The sequence below is a fragment of the Sphaerodactylus townsendi genome, linkage group LG10 (assembly GCF_021028975.2).
Source record: "Sphaerodactylus townsendi isolate TG3544 linkage group LG10, MPM_Stown_v2.3, whole genome shotgun sequence".
NCBI lineage: Eukaryota > Metazoa > Chordata > Lepidosauria > Squamata > Sphaerodactylidae > Sphaerodactylus > Sphaerodactylus townsendi.
The window spans coordinates 3,012,489-3,035,668 of record NC_059434.1 but is presented as its reverse complement, the minus strand read 5'-3'; the positions used below and the strand labels follow the sequence as shown (position 1 = coordinate 3,035,668).

Here is a 23,180-nt window from a genome sequence, read left to right as displayed (position 1 = left end):
AGAGAGACGATCCTTCAGATGGCTGGGTGCTAGGTTTTTAAGAGCCAGCATGGTGTTGTGGTTACTGTGTAGGACTAGGACCATAGATGCTTGAACCATAGGTGATCTTGGGCCAGTCACACACTCTTAGCCCTGACCCTGGCTAGTATTTGGATGGGAGTCTCCAAGGAATAGCATGGCTGTGATGTGGAGGCAGCGCAGGACACAAGCTAAGACATCTTCTTAAGATTCAACTTACCAAATCTGCAAATTCTGCCTGCAGGTTTTGAACCCTGCTTTTCACACGTTCAGTTGTCATTTCCACATGGCATAGATTCATCCTCAGCTGCTTAATTTCTTCGAGAAGGTTTTTCTCTGACAGATGTAGCTCTTTTATTCTGTTACAATTAAAATGACAGATCTGCAGCATTCCAGATACACCTTTTAGAGGAGACTTAATGCAACATATTTCACATTGTTCCATAATTATAGCCCATTTTCTGGTACCAAAAATCCCATCCCATCCCATCCCACCCAATACTAATAGTACAATCTTAAGCATTTGCTCCACCCTAATTGAAGTAAAGGATTGCATTGTTGGTAACTTAAGCTGCATAAGGAAGTTATGTGATTTTGGGTGAGAACTTTGAGTTCATATGACACACAGAATTTTCCCAGGACCCTGAGCAACAGAGACATTTGCAAAAATGTTTGCTCAGAATTTTTTTAAAAACTGCTGATCTATGGGAACAAACATGAAGACAAGGGACCGAGAGCACATAAATTGAGCGTTACAACTATTTTGAAAGGTTAATGGGTGGTCCTTGAGTGGAAACAGCAAATTCCTTGGGGCATGAACAACACCGGCTTCCAGGAGGATCAGAATTGTGAGTTAGTAATTTGAATTTTATTACTGGGAGGTTTTTCTGCCTGAACAGCATTTTCTGTTTTTGACTTACGTTGCACAGTTCCCAGGACACAGCAGAAAAATACCAAAAACGCTTCCAACCACTAGTGATGAACTTACCTATACTTTAGCGCAGATTCTGACTTTAGGCTGGTGCTTTTGTTCTCCTGCCATTCTTCAGAATTTTCCATTTGTTTTATTCTCTCTCTCAGGACTTCAACTTCTGCACTGTTTGTTTTGTCCCATGTGTTTCCCGTGTTTCCCTTTTTCATGTCTTCCAAATCCTGGAAAATCCAAGCATCAATTTTGATATTAAGATTCAGAAAATCAAATCCTTCTTTAACATGTACTCTGACATAAAATTCCTGTGCTTTTTCCAAAGGAAGCTCCATTATTTTTAAAATGTTTGCAAAGGTAAAACCAATTAAACATTTTACTTTCTTGAAAATGTTTATAAATGTTTCCCTGCTTCCACAGTGTTCTGTGGAACCCAAATGTATTATTTATGGAACTTGCATTCATTATGTATGACAGAGTTTCTGCTTACAGTGTTAGTTGTCTCCATTAAGGAGCTCCCAGCCAAGTTCATAGGAAAATTGTGTGATAAGCTTTAAATGAATGGCATTTTCTGAGAATAAATAAATTTTGTAGATTTACAACAGCTCTTTCTCCCAATTAACATATATTTCAGTGGCTTTCAGTTGATTCATGAACATAAACACAAAAGGTACCATTACTCAATGGGATTTTGTATTCAGCCTCTGAATACATATTTTGCAAAAAACAAAAGTAAATGGAAGAAGAAGAGTTTGGATTGATACCCAACTTTTCTCTCCTGTAAAGAGTCTCAAAGCAACTTACAAACTCCTTCCCTTCCTCTCCCACAACAGACACCTTGTGAGGTAGGTGGGGCTGGCTGAGTTCAGAAAGAATTGTGACTGGTCCAAGGTTATCCAGTTGGCTTCATGTGGGGAAACAAACCTGGTTCACCAGATTATTAGAGTTTGCAGTTCATATGGAGGAGTGTCAGGGGGATTGTATTTAGGTTATTAAGAACATAAGAACAAGCCAGCTGGATCAGACCAGAGTCCATCTAGTCCAGCTCTCTGCTACTCGCAGTGGCCCACCAGGTGCCTTTGGGAGCTCACATGCAGGAGGTGAAAGCAATGGCCTTCTGCTGCTGCTGCTCCCGATCACCTGGTCTGTTAAGGCATTTGCAATCTCAGATCAAAGAGGATCAAGATTGGGAGCCATAAATCGACTTCTCCTCCATAAATCTGTCCAAGCCCCTTTTAAAGCTATCCAGGTTAGTGGCCATCACCACCTCCTGTGGCAGCATATTCCAAACACCAATCACATGTTAGTGTGGAAGAAGTGTTTCCTTTTATTAGTCCTAATTCTTTTTCCCCCAGCATTTTCAATGAATGCCCCTGGTTCTAGTATTGTGAGAAAGAGAGAAAAATTTCTCTCTGTCAACATTTTCTATCCCATGCATAATTTTATAGACTTCCCCTAATCATATCCCCCCCCCTCAGACGCTCTCCTCTCTCCAAACTAAAGAGTCTTTCCAAACGTCTGGGTAAGTGCCTCTCCTCATAAGGAAAGTGTGCTCCAGTCCCTCAATCATCCTTTTTGTTGCCCTTCTTCTCTGCACTTCTCTTTTCTTTATCTCCTCAATATCCTTTTTGAGATGTGCGCGACTCAGAACTGGACACAGTACTCTAAGTGCGGTCGCACTCAATGTGCTTCTTTAGAGTATAAGGGCATGACAATACCTTTGCAGTTTTATTATCAATTCCTTTCCTAATGATCCCCAGCATAGAGTTTCTGCCTTTTTCACAGCTGCCATGCATTGAGTTGACATTCCCATGGAACTATCAACTAAGACGCTCAAATCCTCTTTCCTGGTCTGTTCCAGGACTGATAGCACTGAACCCTTTGTAGCTTGTATATGAAGTTTGATTTTTTGTTTAACAATATCATCACTTTGCATTTTGCTACATTGAACTGCATTTGCCATTTCTTAGCCAACTCACCTAATTTATCAAGGTCTGCTTGGAGTTCTTCGCAATCCTTTGCGATTCTCACCACCCTACATAATGTGGTATCATCTGCAAACTTGGCCACCACGCTACCCACCCCTACTTCCAGGTCATTTATGAATAGGTTAAAGAGCACTGGTCCCAAGTAAAACGGATCCTCTGGGGGGACAATCTTTTTCACTCCCTACATCTCTCCATTGTGAGAACTTCCCATTTACACCCACTCTTTGCTTCCTGTTTCTCAACCAGTTTTTAATCCATAGGAGGACTTCCCCTCTTATTCCTTGATTGCTGAGTTTTCTCAATAGTCTCTGGTGAGGAACTTTGTCAAAAGCCTATTGGAAATCCAAGTAGACAATGTCCACTGGTTCCCCCTTATCCACATGCCTGTTTACACCCTCAAAGAACTCTAGTAAGTTTGTAAGACTATTGTGATGCATTCCTACCTCATTGTAACTGCTTAATGCTACACATCAAATGCTGCCAAAATATATATGTAACCAGCCCGCTATATGTTACCACTGTCATCTGAGACATTCTTTCCTTGATCGTTGCTTTATGGCTTCACATGCTTTGTAGATAACTAGGCTTTCTCCTGACACCCTGATCCCATGAGAAATGGAGTCGTATTCGTTATCTCGTGGGGGCAAGAAGCCAGGTGGCTTTCTCTTACTATCTTGGGGCAACCTTGGGGTGCCTCAGCTCTGGAACTGTTTTTCACAATTTCTTGGGAATTCAGAGGGGGGATTTGCAGGGGATAAAGGGGTGGCAAAAGCCAGGTTAGTCAGAACTGGTTTTGCCAAGCTTGGGTGCTCTGATGCTTCAATAAACACTACTGATCAACTATATAGATTCTGTTTATTGGCTTAAGTTTCAAGACCTAACAAGGAGTGGGGAAGGTAGAAGGAAATGCCAGTCTCCTTCCATGGTGGTGATAGCAGGGAACCTGCCCCATTCCTCTGATGCCTCAGCTTCCTTCTCCTTGTGCCACCCTCATCACTTGGGTGTTTGGCCAGATAACCAGCTTCATAATCTAACCTAGAAAAATAAATAGATATTTAAGGTGAAGACCTAAAAATTAGATGGGAACGAGGCCACCCCAGGAAACAGCCTCCCCAGGAAGATTCAACCGTCTCCCCCTGGTGTCATTTTCTATCAGCAGACCTTGTTCTTAATTTGATGTTTCACCATTAACTGTTATTGGCCCTCCTCCCTGGTTGTGTTATGTGTTTGTATGTTTTACTGAACTATTTAAATATCATATATATGCTTATATTTTAAACTAGCGTGGCCCGGCCACACGTTGCTGTGGCTTATTGTGGTGAAATGGGAAAGGAACAGTAGCAGCAAATCAATTGCAGAGGCCAGCAGTACATGCTCATACAAACATGCAGCCTGATACTGTGCGATGTCAGTGATGTGTGTGCCCGCATTCCTTGGGGGGGGGGGGAATGGAAAGGCACCCCTCCCACACATCTAGGCTGGCTGGTCATGATCCTTTACCTGGGAGAGGCAGTTTGATTGGTGGCAATTAGGGTGTCGCCTCTGAGGAAACCCTCTGACGGGTGCGACGCAGCCATTCAAAGTATGTCATGGTTTGCTGTAATACCTGAGCTACTCCTGAGTAATGTTGTGCCTTTGGTTTTCTTAAAACTGTAACTGCAGTATTCGGTGGGAATCTAGGGTGCCACTGGCCCCTCCCTCCGTCCCTTGCAAGTCGCACCTCTGCCTCTTCTTCTCCTCCCTCCCTTCTCTTCCTTTTTTGTATGCCACCCTTGCCTCTCCTCCTTCCCTTCCTTTCCCTCTGCTAGGGTGGGTGGGTCATATCAAGATGCTGGGCCTGCCTCCCTCCCTTGCATGCCACCCATCACTACTCTTCCCTCCCTCAGCTTCTCTCTTCCCGCTTGCATGCCACCCCTCCCCTCCCTCCCTTCCCCTCTTTCCTCTCCGGCTAGGGTAGGGACGGGTGGATCATATCAAGATGTAGGGCCCCCTGCCTCCCCTCCCTTGCATGCCACAGCTCACTGTCTCCCCTCTCTCACTTCTCTTCCCTTGCATGCCTCCCCCACCGTCCCTTTCCTCTCCCTCCCTCTCTTCCCTTGCATGCCACCCAGTGGTGGGATCCAAAAATTTTAGTAACAGGTTCCCATGGTGGCGGGATTCAAACAATGGGGCTGGGCGGGGCACAACGGGGGCGTGGCCGGCCATTCCAAGGGCGGGGCATTACTGGGCGGGGCTGTGGCAAGGACGCAGCCGCTGTGCCGGTCCTTGGGTGGGAAACGAATGCACGCAGGCGCAGGCTGCCACGCACGCTGGTGCACCTCCTGCTAGACTGCTTCAAGTTCTGCGCGCTACTTCTGAGAGAAGGGGCGTAACTAAGGCAAAAATCATGTGACAAAATCACCAATAGGTAACCCCCTCTCGGCACACACAAATAATTAGTAACCTACTCTCGGGAACCTGTGAGAAACTGCTGGATCCCATCTCTGATGCCACCCCTCCCTCTCAGTGGCAGTGGAGTTGAAGAGCTCGTGTATCTAATCTGAAGGAACCGGGTTTGATTCTCCGTTCTGCCGCCTGAGCTGTGGAGGCTTATCTGGGGAATTCCGAGTAGCCTGTACACTCCCACACACGCCAGCTGGGTGACCTTGGGCTAGTCACAGCTTCTCGGAGCTCTCTCAGTCCCACCTACCTCACAGAGTGTTTGTTGTGAGGGGGGAAGGGCAAGGAGATTGTAAGCCCCTTTGAGTCTCCTACAGGAGAGAAAGGGGGGATATAAATCCAAACTCCTCCTCTTCCTCTTCCTCTTCCTCTTCTTCTCCTCCTCCTCCTCCTCCTCCCCCCCTCTCCTTCGTGTGTATGTGTGTATGTGTTTCACTTCCACTTGAGTTACTGCCTATGTGCTGTTTCCACTGCTCATCTTTGGCCATCTGAGTGAACATTCTAAGGGCACGAACATTCTAAGGGTGACAGTTACACACAGGCCCCTCCCTGTCCTTCACCAGGGAGCGCCAGGAAAAAGGCGTTTTTACCTGGGCCAGGTATGAAATTTCAGGTATGTGAACATCTGAAAACACTCTCGCCTGACTGACTATAGTGGCTGGGAATTTTCAGAGGAATTGGCCCAGCAGTTACTGAGGTACCCTGTCATCAACACATACACGGTTAGCTTTTTATATATATAGATGCTGTTTTAATGTTAAAATGTTTTAATGTTCACTGTCTTGGGAACCCTATTTGGATGGAAAGACGGCACAGAAATGTTTTAAATAATAAATACATAATTCCAAATTGTCTCCTGTAACTCTGCATTGTAGACTGCCTGTGTGTAACTGTCACCCTTAGAATGTTCGTGCAGCTTAGAATGATGACCGGATATGAGCAGTGGAAACAGTACATAGGCAGTAACTCGAGTGGAAGTGAAACACATACACACACATACACACGAGGGAGAGGGAAGGGAGGGAGAGGGAGGGGTGGCATGCAAAGGAAGAGAGGGAGGGAGAGGAAAGGGACGGAGGGGGAGGCATGCAAGGGAAGAGAAGTGAGAGAGGGGAGACAGTGAGGGGTGGCATGCAAGGGAGGGGAGGCAGGGGGCCCAGCATCTTGATATGACCCACCCACCCTAGCAGAGGGAAAGGGAAGGGAGGGGGAGGGGTGGCATGCAAGGGAAGAGAAGTGAGGGAGGGAAGAGAGTGAGGGGCAACATGCAAGGGACGGGAGGGAGGGGCCAGGCACCCTAGATTCCATGAATACTGGGGTTACAGTTAAGAAAACCAGGCATGCATAACTCAGGAGTAAGCTCGGTACAGCAACCGTGACATACTTTGAATGGCTCCGTCGCGCCCCTCAGAGAGTTTCCTCAGAAGCGACACCCATTGCCACCAATCAAACTTACTCCCAGGTAAAGGATCATGACCAGCCAGCCTAGATGTGTGGGAGGTGTGCCTTTCCACCCCCCACCCCCCCAGGAATGCGCGGGCACACACATCAATGACATCGCACAGTATCAGGCTGCATGTTTGTATGAGCACGTACTGCTGGCCTCTGCAATTGATTTGCTGCTACTGTTCCTTTTCCATTTCACCACAATAAGCTACAGCAATGCATGGCCGGGCCCCGCTAGTTAGTAATAAAAATGCTCTAGGAGAGGCAGAATGTTGACAGCATTCAACTGTCACTTAAAAGAAGGCAGGGAATGGAGTGGGGATGGGGGAATCACTATGTGTAAACTTACAAGAGCATAATGAATTCTGGAGGGGAGGATTTTGGGGACTATGATTTCCAAATTTCAATCCTCCGAATGGTGGAAATTTATATAGGCCAAAATAAATTATTTAGGGCCCTTTCCGCACACGCAAAATAATGCATTTTCAAACCACTTTCACAACTGTTTGCAAGTGGATTTTGCTATTCCGCACAGCTTCAAAGAGCACTGAAAGCAGTTTGAAAGTGCATTATTCTGCATGTGCGGAATGAGCCCTAGGCTCATTTCTCCTTAGAAACCTTTTTTATGCAATCTGCAAATGAAATTTGGCTATCCCTAAAAAGAAGGCTACTGGACCAGGAATACCAGTGGCTGTTGAGTGCAGCCAGGACATCTTGCTCTCCCTGGCACTTTGGAATCTGTCCTGAAATTAGCTTCACAGATAAATATCTATTCCAACTGTCAGAGTCCAGGCAGAGATGGATCATCACTCGAGCTAGATGGAACGCATTCCCCTCTGCTGTTCTTAAGGGTCGACAGTTGAATATTCGACTTCAAGATTGAACATGTGGAGATTGTCGAGCATATTATGTTTTCTTGCCCGAGGTACGTGTTATTTAAACTCTCCCTACTTGTCCCGGCTCTAGGGAATAAAAAAAGTTGTTCAGAGCATACAAAGACCTGCTGAATAATAGCAATGGCGGGATAACGGGAAAAACTGCTGTATTTTTCTTAGAAGTGCTCAAGTCAAAGACTTAATGGAAGCTAGATCACCTCTTCCTTACCAACCTTACGTGCTTTGTCCAGTTTTATGTCTTGTTTTAACACCCACTTGTTTTAACACCCACTCAGTTGAAGGATTTCCACATTTCTTTTTCCCCCTCTTGCACCTATTATCTGAATTTAATCTAGAAACCACTTTGTTCCCATTTCACATATAAGTAGGTTGAAAAGTAAGGAAACCAACCTGCTCCACCGTGTTTCCAATTTCCAGACAGAACAAAGCCTTTTCATGCAGAACACTGATTTTTGGATTGTTGCTCAAAAAGCCATTCTGTTCTTAGTTTCACATGTGAGATTCAAAATGAGAGCTTGAGGCTTATCCGGTGTTTCATTTGTTGTTAAAGCAGTCTTCTGAGCACACACATACACACACAACTCCAAATGTGAAAGTTTTTCAGGTTTCTTCTTGAAGGTCTTTGGTGGCTAAACATTCCTTCATATATCTACCATCACACCGTATCCATATTGCCTGTAGAATTACATTTTCCTTTGAAAAATACAGTTGGCTAATCCTTCATTTGCTACATCAGTCATGAGTACCTTCCACACTGATTCCACACTACTATCAACGCTACTACTCAATTCCTTCTAGAAATGTTTTTTTCTCCTGATCAATGCTGACATGGTTAATAATTTTGCAATCCCAGATACCTAATTTAGCAAATTATGAGAGTACCTGCTGAATACTTCTCTAGTGGTCTTATATTATAAGAACAATATTGTCCACAGGCTTCTTTGTGGTTTTCTTGGATTACTACTTTTCCATCAACAACTGCACTTCTTCACCCATTCCTTTCATTTTGCCTCAATTAAATAGATTTTTTTTTCATTCATTCAGGGAGTGGAATGCCTTCTTATCTCATAACAGTCTCCTCTTTGGCCAACCTGACATCATCTTCTGTTAAGTAAAAATTACCAGTAAGAGACACCCAAAAAATTTTTGTTATTGTCCCTGCGCTTTTTCCACTATAGCTTAAAGCGGACAAAAATGGTCTAAAATCTCAGTACTATAAAAATGCATAGTTTTAATGTTCTTTGATGTCAAACATTGCCACTCTTCATATTTTGATTTGTATTCTCAATTTTTTAAAAAATAATTTACACAGGGCCAAAATAGCCAATACTGACACTTACAATTCCATAAATGTAGATATCATAGAATTCCCCCCCCCACCCCCATTATAGCATTAATTAAAACCATAATGTGCAGCTTGGAATGTTTCCTTCAATCAATCATTCAATCTCATACTTTGTGACTCTGAACTGCATTATAAGCTAAAACTTCTTATAACCGATTCCTTTCTGCTGTGGCATTTTGTAGCATCCATAATTGGCATAGTTTTTTGTCTGAGATCAAGACAGTGTCCCGCCTCTACACTCATTTTTCACACAGCTTCTTCTTCTTTTCTTTATGTGCAAGATGTCAGGAACAAACAATGCCGCTGTTTCCACGTCCACCTGGAGATTCTTTCCTCACGCTTACATCATTCCTCCCTTTCTGCACAGGTCGTCAGAGATTGTTGAGATTTTCATGAAACAGGATTTTAGTGAATTCTTTGATTCCACTGTTGCCATGACTGTCCATGTACAACAACCTTCCCCGTCCACGTTGAAAGTTCCTCATTCAGGGTTTTTTACATGAAACTGGGCATTAAAAGGCTGTTGATTTTACAGTCACAAACACAAAAGGAGACAGAATTGTCAGTAATTGTTCCCAGGGCTCCTCTTCCTTTTATTTCATTTCTTAAAAAGAAATATTTTGGTTTCTGGAGTGCTGCTTGTACCAAATTATCAAATTATTCTGTTTTGTAGCTGTTGCTTTAAAAATTGCAGTGGTGATCCCAAGATCTCAGAGTTTGGCATATGAACATGAACCGCATCCACTGGATGACTTAAGGCTGTTCAAAGAGTTTTGGAATTTGCACACGAATTCATCAGTTCACTCCAATGGCTCTTTTGGCACCCTACAGAACAGAGAAAATATTAAAGATAGTAAAAGTGCACTTTTATGCCGACAACAGGAATTACTCCTTAGAAAAAGTTCTTAAGTGCTGTTTTTAAATTCAAAAGATTAATTCCTATCGAAGTGAGATTTGCTTTTAAGTAAATATCAATACCACAATGATAAACTTCTGTTGGCCCTCTAATTTGGATGGAAGATTAAAAAAATTGGAATGAGTTCATCACTATCTCTCATAATGACAATCTTTGACAGCTGACTCCATCTAAGAAGGTGTGCAGATGGACAGCCATATAATTGGGCCACTCACAAACAAGGTAAGGTCTTAATCTGCATGATAGAGTCTTTGAAGTAAATAGGAAAAAATTAATTAAACAAAACTTTTTAATTAAACAAAAGAAAAACTTAACAAACTTCAAAATAATAATAAATAGGCTCAGTAACAGAAGGAACACTGAGTGCCATTGCGTGTGAGTTCAAGGAAGAAAAGGAATGGGGGTAAATTAGCCTAAATCAAGGCCCTGAGAACTTAAAAGACCCAGGGGCTTAAGTCTGTGTGTGTGTGTGTGTGTGTGTGTGTGTGTGTGCGCGCGCGAGCTCTAAAGTGGAAATGGCAAATTTTTGAAAGTCTTTGAAAATAACTACTTGGTACCATGACCCAAGTTGTTGCCACAGCTGAATTCCATCCTTCATCACTGCTTTGTTTATCCACAGGCCACTAGCAAAGACACTGTAGTGCCTTTGCCCTCTGTGCCCCACCGAGGTAAGTGAGCTGCAAAACTGAGGTTCCAATCACAGAAGGATGCTGAACACCCCAGTATGCTTCAGGAGAAGTGCAAAGGGCAATTTTCATCCAAATCCAGCAAAGATCCTCAAAATGTGTTGCTTGGTGAGTGTTACATAATGATTATGTTGAGTGTTCATGACAGGGTTGCCAGCCCCGGTCTGGGAAATTGCCAAAGCTTTGCAAGCAGGGAGGCCAGGGCCGTGGAGCCACACAGTCTTTGCTTCACAGCTGCCCTGTCCTCCAAGGGAGCAGCTCTTTCTTGCCTGGAGATCCATTCTCATTCCAGAAGAACTCCAGGCCCCTCGTGGAAACCGGCAACCAGCAGGCGCACACCGGGAAACAAAGCCCGTGCAAATAAAATCCCTGTCACTGGCAACTTGAACAGTCTAGGTGAGTGTTTCCCAAACTGAAGGATGGGACTCCCCCGCCCCCCAAGGTGGGCTGCAAAGCCTTGGAAAGTGGGTTCCAGGCCAGCCCTCCCCAGTAGAAGCTTCTCTATCCTTGTATTTTGTCACGCAGCTACTGTACCCTTGTCTTTCACCAGCAGCAGGAAAAATCGTATTGTATTTGGCTAAAGACCCTTACTAGGTAAAATAGACACTATACTTCACAAAGCCAGTGACAAACCACCTCTGGAGGTCTCTTGCCTACTAGGCTGCCATTAATCAGTGACAACTTGACAGCACTTTACACACCCATTTCTTTCCTCCTCAAGAACTTCTCACATTAGAAGAGAAGCTGAAGCAGCTTGAAAGACAAGTAGCTACATTAAGAAGAATTAGACTTTCCTGGATAGAATGAAGCAGACGGTACTGGGTGGAGACCACATCAGGGACATCTCTGAGGAGGATGGCAGCTCTCATACAGAGGAGGTGGCCAATTGGAGAAATGTAGGCCATAGAAGCAGAAGGACCAGGGAGCATTTTGTGAATTTGAAATTACAGAATCGTTTTGAGGTTCTCTCGCTTCTCGATGAGGACAAGGAACAGGCACAGGAGGAACGGACTCAGCTCTCAGAGAATGCACAAGTGACAGAAGGTTCAACCCATGAAATGTCACCAGCAAAACCCCAGAGGAGACATGTGGTGGTGGTCGGGGGCTCCCTGCTAAGGGGGACAGAAGCAGCAATTTGCAGGGCCGACAGTTGGTTTAGCAGGCCTGGAAACCCCAGAGGAGGAGAGAAAGAGGAGTGAGCATGGACAGGCTCTGTCTTGCCCCGTCTTCTGCAGTGCCTCACTGCCCTCTACTTCCTGTGAGAGATGTATGCCCCAAGCCCCAATCTCTTTGCCGCCATCTGCCATCTGCATGTACCTCTTCAACCCAGCCTTCCCCACCCCTGCCCACAAGGAAGAGAAGACCCTGCACTTGCTTGAGGTTCATGGGGAGACAGCAGCCCCCCTTGTGTGATGATGGTTGGGCACTCTAGAAAATGGAGGGGTGGCATAAATGGGTCCCCAGGCCATAGTTTGCCGAAGGCACCCAAAAACCTGGGCCTGCCCTCGATGGGTCACTATACAAAGTGAATTTGTGGAGCCCCATGCCCAAAAGGTTGGGAACAGCTAATCTAGTCCTTGGGCTGATGGGGAAAAACTCTAGAAAGGCAAACCCAAATAGCTCAACGTTCTGTCCACCACACAGCCACTGGCCAGCAAAAATGGCCAGAAAGATAATGAACGGTAGGAATTAGGAAAGAGCAGAGGCCAACGGGGTCACAACGGCTTGCCTTTATCTGTTCACCTTTGAAAAACTGCCAAACACTAAAGGTAAGATGGAACAGCTGTGCAGAAGTCAGAAAAATCCCACAGGTGAGAGCAGATGGAATAGCTTTCCAGGCTGGTAGGATATTCTTTTTTTCAGTGGTAGCTTCTTCCCTCATCCCATTCCATATCATCCAAAATCCCCTTCAGAAAGCCCCTTCTCTTCCCATGTGGCATGGGAGTGGGGGGAGGCGGCAGTGGGAGGCATACAAGCCAGACCCCCCCCCCCCTTGGGCTCTTTGGGTCCAGCCTCTGTCCCTTAATAGGGCTTACATGGCAGGACAGAGACACTGCCGAAGGAGGGGGGAGTCATGCAAGAGAGTGAAATGTTGAAGAGAGGCAGGAAACACGGTGAGGGGGAGCTCTTATTTTTCCTGTTCCTGCAGAACACCCTCAGCTCCCCAGATTCCTGCCTCTTCACTTCCACAGTTTCCCCAGCCAACTACTTTACCATATGTCAGTCTGCAGGCAAGCAGAACCAACTGTGATCAGAAAGACATGGGAACGAAGAGCACCATCCAGTAACAATACTGAAAACCAACAATCTCATATTAGCTACCATTTACTTATTAATATCCTTCCTTTCAATTTCAGAGGTAGCTCACAAATTACAAAGACAAAACACTAAAATATTGGTATGAAGAACTGTAAGGGATTAAATGGAGGGCGCAGACGGCCACAAACCACCCATGTATTCACTTTGTCAGGAGTTCATAAGATCATGACTTGGAGCTTATGAGTAACAGAAATCCAGAACGGAACACTTTTTATTATTCAAAAGAATTTTGCACACAGGATTTCCCCAAATGCACACAATCTAAGAATATATCCCCACAAAATGAAAAAGGGATACCAACCACAGTTCTCTGCGCATGAGATTCATCAAGGCCACAGGATGAATGCTAGTGAGAAAAACAGAAAAAGGAACAAAAACTATAAAATAAGATCAAAAATAAGAAAGAAAAGAAAAGAAAAAAGATGTAAGATATGTAATGTGGAATTCAGGGGCATCAGTTACACCACAAGTTGTTAGAACTCTACTATTAAAACTGGAATAAAGGAATTGCTGCAACAATATAACAACACACAATTGATTGCTTCCTGTAATATTATTCCAACTGTCCACAAAAATCTGGAGAAACAATCAAATATTTAAAATATCCTATTAATCCTCTCATGCTGTTTAACGTTTATCAGTGATTTAGATGAGGGAGTTCAGAATGTACAAAATGAACGACTGGGCCCAGGCACATAAAATGAAGTTTAATAGGGACAAGTGTAAAGTACTGCACTTGGGTAGTAAAAATCAGTTATCTATGTATTGGATGGGTGAAACATGGCAGGGCAATACTGTCTTGTGAAAAGGATCCTAGTAGACCATAAGCCATGAGCCATCAGAGTGACGTAGCAGTAAAAAAGGCTAATGTGATTTTAGGTCACATGAAGTATTGGTACTGTAGCACACTGCTTTGATTTGACCTCATCTGGAGAACTGTGTTCAGTTTTGGGCACCAGAGTATAGGAAGGGTGTCAGTAGCTGGAGGTAGGTGAAAGTAGGTGTCAGTAGCTGCAAGTTGGTGAGGGGTTTGGAGACCATATGAGGAGAAGTTGAAGGAGCTGGAAATCTCTACACTGGAGAAGAGACGCTTAGGAGGTGGCATGATTGCCACTTTCTGATTCCTAAAGGGATGCCTTGAGGAGGATGGAATCAATATGTTTTCAGACATACTGGATGATAGGACTTGGACTAATGGATATGAATTATAGCAAAAGAGATGTCCTCTAAATTTCAGTAAGACCTTCCTGGTGGTGAGGTATGTTTGACACCGGACAATCTCTCTCCTGAGATGGGGGATTCTTCAACATTGGGAGGTTTTTAAGTATCATTTGGATACCTGTTTGTCAGGGATATTATAGCGGTAATTCCTGCAGGGGTTAGACTAGGTTACCCTGGAGGTCCCTTCCAATTCTGAGATCAAATAAAATAAAACAAATGCTGAAACGCATTGTTGTAGGCTTTCATGGTTGTAATCAACTGGATGTTGTGGGTTTTCATCACTCTGTTAGCCCAAATGAGCATCTGGTTACTAGAATCAGATCAATTTACTTACTGACTTTAATGGCATTTATGATGTACACAATAAACAAAGGTCTGAATAAAATCGTTACATTAGAGTTTTGTGCAAAAAGCAAAGAATGAGGTAATTTCATAATACTTTGCAATCTGCTTCCTGACTTTCATGATTTCTGCAAGAAATTTAGCCATAGTTGAGAGTAATTTCTGAAATATGATCATTCAGTAAAATGTGAACAATGCCATCCTTATCATGAAGTCTTCCGAGCACATCAGGGGAAGGATAAAATTATTACATGACATTGCATGTGACAATCAGATTTATTTACTGGTACAACTCTTGACTTCTTGGAACCTCAGTGGACAATTAACTGGCTGGCCGAATGAAGACACTGATTTTTGTCCTCCATGTGCAGTGTTGTGTAGTGGTTAGAGTGTCAACATAGGACTGGGAAGACTGTAAGGTGCACTAAATCAACCATCCTGTCACACAATACCAAGGGACAAAGCAAAATGTCAAGAATGCAACTGCAAAATGGAAGCAGTGATGCTCTTTAAGCAAACCAGCCCAAGAAGCAGAAGCTACTTATTTGCTCACTTTTATTTATTTAACAAATTCATATCCTCCTTCACTACCAGTTTGTAAGTGAGACTGCTTACAACAGGTTAAAACAATAAACCAAATAAAAATCCTACTACACCCTAAGAGCCAGCCAACTTAACTATTCAGAGTAAAAAAACTATTCAGAGTAAAAAAAAAAGAACCACCAAGGACTAAAACTATCAGACTAAAGAAGAAAAGAGGCACCAGCAGGAAGAGGCTGAAATCACACTCAAGGTCAGACAACCTTTCCCCAACAGAAGCAGGCTGATATTCAACAGATATCTACCGTAGTACTCCTCCCCTCCCCTTCCATGATGGTAGGTTTCCCCACTTTTTTCTGCTCCAGTCCCCCTCATCAACTTCACCTGCAGTAGGGGTTTTTTGGTGGGTGGGGAGGAGTCATTTTAAGGCCGTAACCTGAATGGCCAAGCCAGCGTAGTGTTGTGGATATGGAGCAGTGGACTCTAATATGGAGAACTGAGTTTGATTCCCCACTTCTCCACAAGAGCGGCAAAGTCGTATCTGGTGAGCTAGATTTGTTTCATTGCTTCTTTGCATGAATCCTGCTGCACGGCCTTGGGGCTAGTTCTCGCTGAACTCTCTCAGTCCCACCTACCTCACAAAGTGTCTGTTATGGGGAAGAGAAGGTGCTTTGAAGTAGAGAAAATGGATATAGGTTGCAGGTAGTATCGGGGGGTGGCATTTTATGTGGGGTGCTGCAGGGGGCTATCCTTTCCCTGAAGCTGTTTAATATCTACATACGGCCATTGGCCCAGTTGGTGTGGAGCTTTGGGCTGGGATGTCATCAATATGCAGATGGCACCCAGCTCCTTCTCATGATGCGGGCTGACCGGCCTCTGCCCCCAAGGCTCTCCAGCACCATGTAGAAGCTGTGGCTGGTTGGTTGAGAAAGAGCAGACTGAAATTAAATCCACTGGAAATGGAGGCTCTGTGGCTTGGCTGGGGCAGCTGGGTGGGGAATTTCCAGCTGCCAGTTCTGGGCAGTGAGGCCCTCTTCTTGCCTCATCAGTAAGGAGCCTGGGTGTGGCTCTGGACTCCAAACTCACTGGAGGACCAGGTCACGGGGACAGCCCGGGCAGCCTTTTTCCATTTGCGCCAGGCTTGGCCGTTGTTCCCTACCTCTCACGATCTGATCTGGCCACAATAATCCACACGACGGTCACCTCTAGGCTAGACTAGTGCAATTTGCTCTATGCTGGCCTACCTTTGAAGTTGATCCGGAAGCTGAAGCACGTACAGCATGAAGTCACTAGGCTCCTAGCTGGAGCTTCTAGCCAGGACCATATAACACCTGTCCTGAAAGAGCTACATTGGCTGCCTGTCGAGTACCAGATCGTCTTCAAAGTTTTGGTGGTGACCTTTAAGGCCATTAGCAGTCTTGGACCTGCATACCTGTGAGACCACTTTTCTCCTTATTGCCCTCAAAGACCTCTCCTGTCTGCAGGAGGGAAGGAATTTGTTGGTGGTCCCGGCCCCCAAGGATGTTTGGTTGGCTATGACATGGGCCAGGGCTTTTACGGTCCTGGCCCCAGCCTGGTGAAACTCTCTTCCTGACAACATCCAGGCCCTGCGGAGTCTGTCACAGTTCTGCAGGGCCTGTACAACAGAGCTGTTCCACCGGGCCTTTTCTGCCGGGCCAGCCGGGCATCCCTTTTCCTAGTGTCATTCATGTCCTTGTCTGGATGCGATGTGCGCATCTGTTTTTATGTCCCCATGCAGGTTCTTTTGTTATTTATTGCAACTTGTTTTTAAAGTATTTTAATGTATACATTTTTGTGTTATTTATTGCATTATATTGTTTTGAATGCTTTTATTATAAACTGCCCTGAGTCCTCTAGGAGATTTGGCGGGAGAAAAATGTAACAAATAAAGAAAGAAATAAAACTCTTCTTCATCATCAGATCTTGGAAGGTCAGCAGAGCCAACCCTGGCAAATACTTTGATGGGAGACTACCAAGGGATTGGAGGGTTGCTGAGCAGAGGCAGACAACGGCAAACCACCTTTGCTCAGATTTTGCCTTGGAAGCCCTGCCAGGGCACCGTAAGTCAGCTGGGAATTGACAGCACTTCCCACCACAGATTGTTAACTGACAGGCTGCTGTAGAATTATAGCGCTATAGTGACAAACTTTTCTTTTAATTGTGAAAAAGCCCTCCAGTGGTTTGGTGTGGGAAAATGGCTGCTGCAGCCACGACTGGGAAAGATCAGATTTCCCCGATCACATGGTAATCCCCCCAGCTTTGCTACGATCTTTCTGAAAAGTTCAAACTAAAGTAAAGGAGCAGCAGTGGCGAAGTGGCTAAGAGCAGTGGCTAAGAGCAGGTGCACTCTGATCTGGAGGAACTGGGTTTGATTCCCAGCTCTGCCGTTTGAGCTGTGGAGGCTTATCTGGGGAATTCAGATTAGCCTGTACACTCCCACACACGCCAGCTGGGTGACCTTGGGCTAGTCACAGCTTCTCGGAGCTCTCTCAGCCCCACCTACCTCACAGGGTGTTTGTTGTGAGGGGGGAAGGGCAAGGAGATTGTCAGCCCCTTTGAGTCTCCTGCAGGAAAGAAAGGGGGGATATAAATCCAAACTCTTCTTCTTCTTCTTCTTCTTCTTCTTCTTCTTCTTCTTCTTCTTCTTCTTCTAAAGGTTATAAAAATTGCAGAGAAGCCAGAAGACATATGAAAGGCCCACATACTGTGTAGAATAGGGATTCCCAAAGTGGGCAGTATTGCCTCCCTGGGAGCTGTGGAAACATCAAAGGGTATGTGAGGAATTTGGGGGCAGTCGGGGGGGGGGGGCAGAAGAGAATCTTGGGGTGGGAGGGGGCGTGTGAATTCCTGGGCCAGTGAGCAAGGAAAAGGTCTTCTCCTCCCATCCTGGTGACTGGTGAGTTTTGCGTGAAAAGCAGCAGCACTCTCCTCACTGTGCCGCCCAAGAAAGAGCCCCGAACGGCTACTCTGCAAGGCAAGATGGGGGTTTTGGCGACAGCATCCCCCTTGCTGTGTAATCGAGGCAAAGAGCTCCATTGCTGCTGCTTTGCAAGGCAAGATTTTTAAAAAGGAAAAGCAACAGACCTCTCCTCACTTTGAAGCAGGGGTGGGCACAGTGGCATAATTAGGGGCACGGGGTGGGGGGATGGAGCCCCAGCTGCCACTTCCTGGGGGCACATTTTGGGGCAGCACTTGCAACTGTTCCCCAGTCTGGCATTGTGGAGTTTGGGGCAGGGGAGCAGAAGAACAATGGCGAGCAGGGCTCGCGCTATCCCCAGCCTCCATGGTGGTCAGCTTCCACGTTCATTCTGAGCCCAGCCTCAGCCAGGCTTGGATCTAGCTCTCAGCTGTCGGGTTTAAAGCGAGATGAAGCCCACCCAGCTCCAATGGGCCCATGTGGAGATTGAAGATGGGGCAAGTTGAACTGTGCCCCTGCCCCAAACTGGTGGGAGTGCAGCTGGGGGGGGGGGGCACCCAGGGTGACCCCCAGGCACTGTTTTCAGAAGCTATGCCCCTGACTGGGATGGGGGAGCCAAGGCTAAGAGCCAGCAGAGAGCCAGCAAGGACATCTTTGTTACTCCGTTTCTGTGGTTCTCTTGAAAAGGTCCTGAACTGTAGGACAAAGTCCAGATGTGCTTTATTGCCTTCCCAACATCATCTGTAGCAGAGCGGGGCTTCAGTGCAGAGACGCAGCTTCTTCCCAAGCAGAGAAACAGGCTGAAAAGTATTGAATGTGGCAACATAAGAATTTTTCTCAGTGCCTGATGTTGAGAAGCTGACATTCCTGCACTGAGCACATCCAGCCTGTTGAAACTGTGACGATGTTAACAGGTGAGATGCAGACACACCCTTTCATATTGTTAAAACAGCTCAACAAATTGGTTTCCTTTTACTAGGTCATGTTTTCAATGTGAAATACATGTGTGTCTTTACTTGTGTGTATTTAGAAGTTGTTTTGAATTTGCAGTAGACCTAATACCCAGGAGGAGGCGTGTGTTCATATGTGTGTGTGTGTGGGGGGGGCACTAGGGATGCGGCCTGGGAGCCAAGGGGACGGCCGCTCAAAAAAGTTTGGGAACCATTGGTGTAGAAGTGGAGCGGGGGAAACTCTTGCTTTCAATTATAATTAAAGGTAGACCAAACACTTGGTGTGGAAGCAGGGTTACCAGGTGCCTGCTAGTGACAACCAGTCTCCCAAGGATTTTGGCTCACCAACACACAGCTGTTCGGCAGGCGGAAGCAGGCTGACCAAAAGGGGAGGCAGTGATCTGCGTCAATGCCAAGGTTGTCCCTTCCGGTAAGGCTGGGAAGTTGTGGCATTGTAACAGGCAGGAGGACTCCAAAGTGCTAGAGCAGTGGTGGCGTACCTTTGGCACTCCAGATGTTATGCACTACAATTCCCATCAGCCCCTGGCCGCAACAGGGGCTGATGGGAATTGTAGTCCATAACATCTGGAGTGCCAAAGGTTCACCACCACGGGGCTAGAGCCTCCCCCTCGTGTGATGCCAATGCTTCTGCATCACACTGGAAGTGACATTATCAAGCACTGAGGCAGGCTGCTGCCCCCTGAACTCCTCTCCCTCAATATCTCCTGCCAGGGAGGGACCTGGCAACCTTTTGAGAAATTCACCACTTCAGACACTGCTTGGATTGTTCTAATGGATTGTTCAAAAGTAGAGCGGGGGGGGGGGGGGGCCAAGAAATCAGGGACAAATCTGCAAAGAGGGCTTGTAACATCAGATTAAATGTCTCAGGCTGCGTAAGCCAACCCTGAAGGAGCACACCACCCTCTATCAGAACAATAATGAAGAAGAAGAAGAAGAAGAAGAAGAAGAAGAAGAAGAAGAAGAAGAAGAAGAAGAAGAAGAAGAAGAAGAAGAAGAAGAAGAAGAAGAAGAAGAAGAAGAAGAAGAAGAAGAAGAAGAAGAAGAAGAAGAAGAAGAATTTGGATTTACATCCCCCCTTTCTCTCCTGCAGGAGACTCAAAGGGGCTTACAGTCTCCTTTCCCTTCCCCCCTCACAACAAACACCCTGTGAGGTAGGTGGGGCAGAGAGAGCTCCAAGAAGCTGTGACTAGCCCAAGGTCACCCAGCTGGCGTGTGTGGGAGGGTACAGGCTAATCTGAATTCCCCAGATAAACCTCCACAGCTCAGGCGGCAGAGCTGGGAATCAAAACCGGTTCCTCCAGATTAGATACACGAGTTCTTAACCTCCTACGCCACTGCACTGGAAAAAGAACCATTGTTTATAAGCACCTAACTGAAGCGATATTTATATTAATTTACACTGAATCATAAGACCAAAGGAGGATATTGGAATTATGTTCAAGGTACAATCACAGTTTTTTCTTAACAGGGCTTCCATGATTAGATCCCCCCCCCCCAACTCTTAGACAGAACAGTTATAGAGGAAACCATCCACGCTCACCAATGGACCCCCGCCCCACAGAAAAAACCCTCTTATGCATCTTATTGAAACCCTTTTGCTTTCCTTCAGAAATTCTCAGACTTTTGCCTCTGGAAGAATCTCCAGAATCTTTCCCCCGCCTCCCCCCACCCAATTTTGCTTGATGTATTTATAAAAAGCTTGCATCCAACCACATGTCAATGCAACAGATGCGGATAATTTCCTCTTCCTTTTGGGGTGAAAAGGGTTCAGGAAATGCAAAAAACAGATGAAACCAGTGTTCCAGACACACACCAAGGGACATAGGTACAGTATGTTTCAAAGGTTAAAAAATGATACTAAATTACCAATAACACAATAATCCAAATTAATGACAGTATGCAATTCTCCAAAGTAGATACCACCAAGAAAATTCTATGAAAACAAGAACAACATTTCAAAGGTTCAGTACATCAGAATATGTTACCTTTTCTTCTATTTCTTTGAGCTGTTGCTTCTGAAGTTCAATTTTATCTTCTAACTCTCGAATTCTCTGGAACAAACAAGAATGCAAAAAGAGAGAAGGAAGTAAGTCCTGTAGGGTGCTAAGCAGTATTTCCCTCCCCCTTTCTCAAAAAAGGAAAGATTGACAGCCAAAATATATTTCACATGTGACAAAATGGGTCATGGATGCCTGATCCCAATCCTAGTCACATGTTCAAGTGGGGACTAACCTTTCAAAACCTGTCCTTTTCTCTGTGCTTCCTTCCTGTGCTGTTTTTGCCAGTAGAAACGGTCATGGGGGTCTCTTTGCCCCTTCCTTGGGCTCCAAAGCCAGCTCCTCAATGACCATTTCACTGGGCCCTGGATCAGGCATCCGTATGACCCCTCAAATGCAATGTGTATTTTGACCCTTGAGTCAGATACTGCTCACTTGAAGTGAGTCAAAACCCAAGATCTAGACTTCTTTTTCTCCATATTTCCCACACCAGCTTTCTTATTTGGAACATTTATAAACACACTAGATGTTTGTACCATGGTTGAAACTTATACAATGTGTGTGATCCTTAGTAAGAAGCCACTGCAGATGCTGTTCAAGTTCTCATTTTAGTTCAGGTGTATACAAGAGTGGAACACAGAGGCAGGGTCAGAGATATTCCGACACTACCTGACGTGAATGGTGAGGCTTCCCACATAAAAGTAACAAATAAGATCCAAGACATGAGAAAACTCACACATATATTGACAGGTCACCATGCTGCTCAAGGTGAGTCTTTTCTCGCAGAAAACCAAAATACATCTCAGTTTAGTTCCAGCCAATTATAAACTAAATCAAATCCCATGAGGAGCACATCAGAATCCAATTTATTTCCAGAGCTCCCCTGATTCCTGTTTAGCTGATGGGAGAAGCTGCTTTGGCAATGAAAGGACCCAGTGGCGTAGCACCCAGAGGACAGGGGACAGGATGGGGGGTATCTTACACTGGGTGCACACCGGGGTGGGGGCATTCCTGGGCGTGGCGGGAGTGGACGGGCGTGGCAGGGCACAGGGCACACACGTGCCCTGGGCGCAGTTCCCCCTCACTGCAGCTCTGAAAGGACCCCTCCTCCCCCACCCCAAAGAATGCTGTTACGGAAGAAACTCAGGCACCAAGAGGCCTGAGAAATGTATATGCCAGATGAAAATTGCATTTCCCTGGTTTGGGAACACGTGCTTGCAATGAACAAACTGTTGTATTCACAGAATTCTATGAGTTGCTCTCCTGCTTCATTTTGTACACCTAGACCAAATCATTCAATATTTGATCGAGGGATGTAATAGCACCACTCCATTCTGCATTGGCCAGACTTCACCTAGAACAGTGGTGGCGAACCTGTGGCAATCTTGCAAGAGAGATTCTTTCACTTTAAAAGGTTACATGGCCAAAATGAATCCCTAAGACAGTGGTGGCGAACCTATGGCACGGGTGCCAGAGGTGGCACTCAGAGCCCTCTCTGTGGGCACGCGTGAACAGGGTGCCCCCCCACACACATCTAGGCTGGCCTGAGCCGCTGGGCTCCATTATTAGCATTAAACCTAAGATCTAGTTTTGGGGAAGCAGTGTAGGTAACCCTGTTAAGTGCTGTTAAACCCCACTGATTTTCATGCGAAGAACTAAAGCGCAATCCTTTACCTGGGAGTAAGCTCAGTTGCTGGCAATGGGGCTTGCTTCTGAGTAAACCCTCCTAGGGTCGTAATTTATCCGTAAACCCTCCTAGGGTCGTAATTTATCCGAACGGAATTTATCCGTTGCTTTGAAGCACGGTTGCTTCAAAGCAAAGCCATCGACTACCACCAAGCTTACTCCTGAGTAACGCACGCCTCAGAGCCAACCATTTTTTCTAAACTAAAACCTGAGTATTCAGGTAAAATTACTGTGTTGGCACTTCTGCAATAAATAAGTGGGTTTTGGGTTGCAATTTGGGCACTCAGTCTCGAAAAGGTTAGCTATCGCTGCCCTAAGATATGAAAAATGTTACCTGAGCATCACATTTGTGAAAATATAATAATAAATTAGAGACTCAGCAAGCACCTTATTAGCACATGTGGCTCAGTCTTATTGGATTTACATTCACCAGCAAGTAGACAAAAACAATGTTGTAATTTTAGCACAAAGTAGGCAGTGGAGGATTTGCTAAGCTGCTTAGAGACT

General features: G+C 45.3%; 1 protein-coding gene across 5 annotated transcripts in view; it reads right to left on the bottom strand.

Annotated features, from left to right (window-relative positions):
• Positions 1 to 1,006: 1,006 nt before the first annotated feature.
• The window catches only part of JAKMIP1 (janus kinase and microtubule interacting protein 1), a 131,605-nt gene continuing 109,431 nt past the window's right edge, over positions 1,007 to 23,180 (bottom strand). For 3 of the 5 annotated variants that reach the window (XM_048508977.1, XM_048508979.1, XM_048508981.1), the window contains 4 exons: positions 20,976 to 21,041; positions 13,280 to 13,324; positions 8,103 to 9,882; positions 1,007 to 1,170 (listed from right to left, as the gene is read on the bottom strand). In XM_048508977.1, coding sequence (XP_048364934.1) covers positions 9,853 to 9,882; positions 13,280 to 13,324; positions 20,976 to 21,041 — 141 coding nt within the window. In that variant the 3' untranslated portion in view covers positions 1,007 to 1,170; positions 8,103 to 9,852. Of the gene's footprint in view, positions 1,171 to 8,102; positions 9,883 to 13,279; positions 13,356 to 20,975; positions 21,042 to 23,180 lie in introns of all 5 variants that reach the window. The other 2 variants (XM_048508978.1, XM_048508980.1) reach the window with 2 other exon arrangements.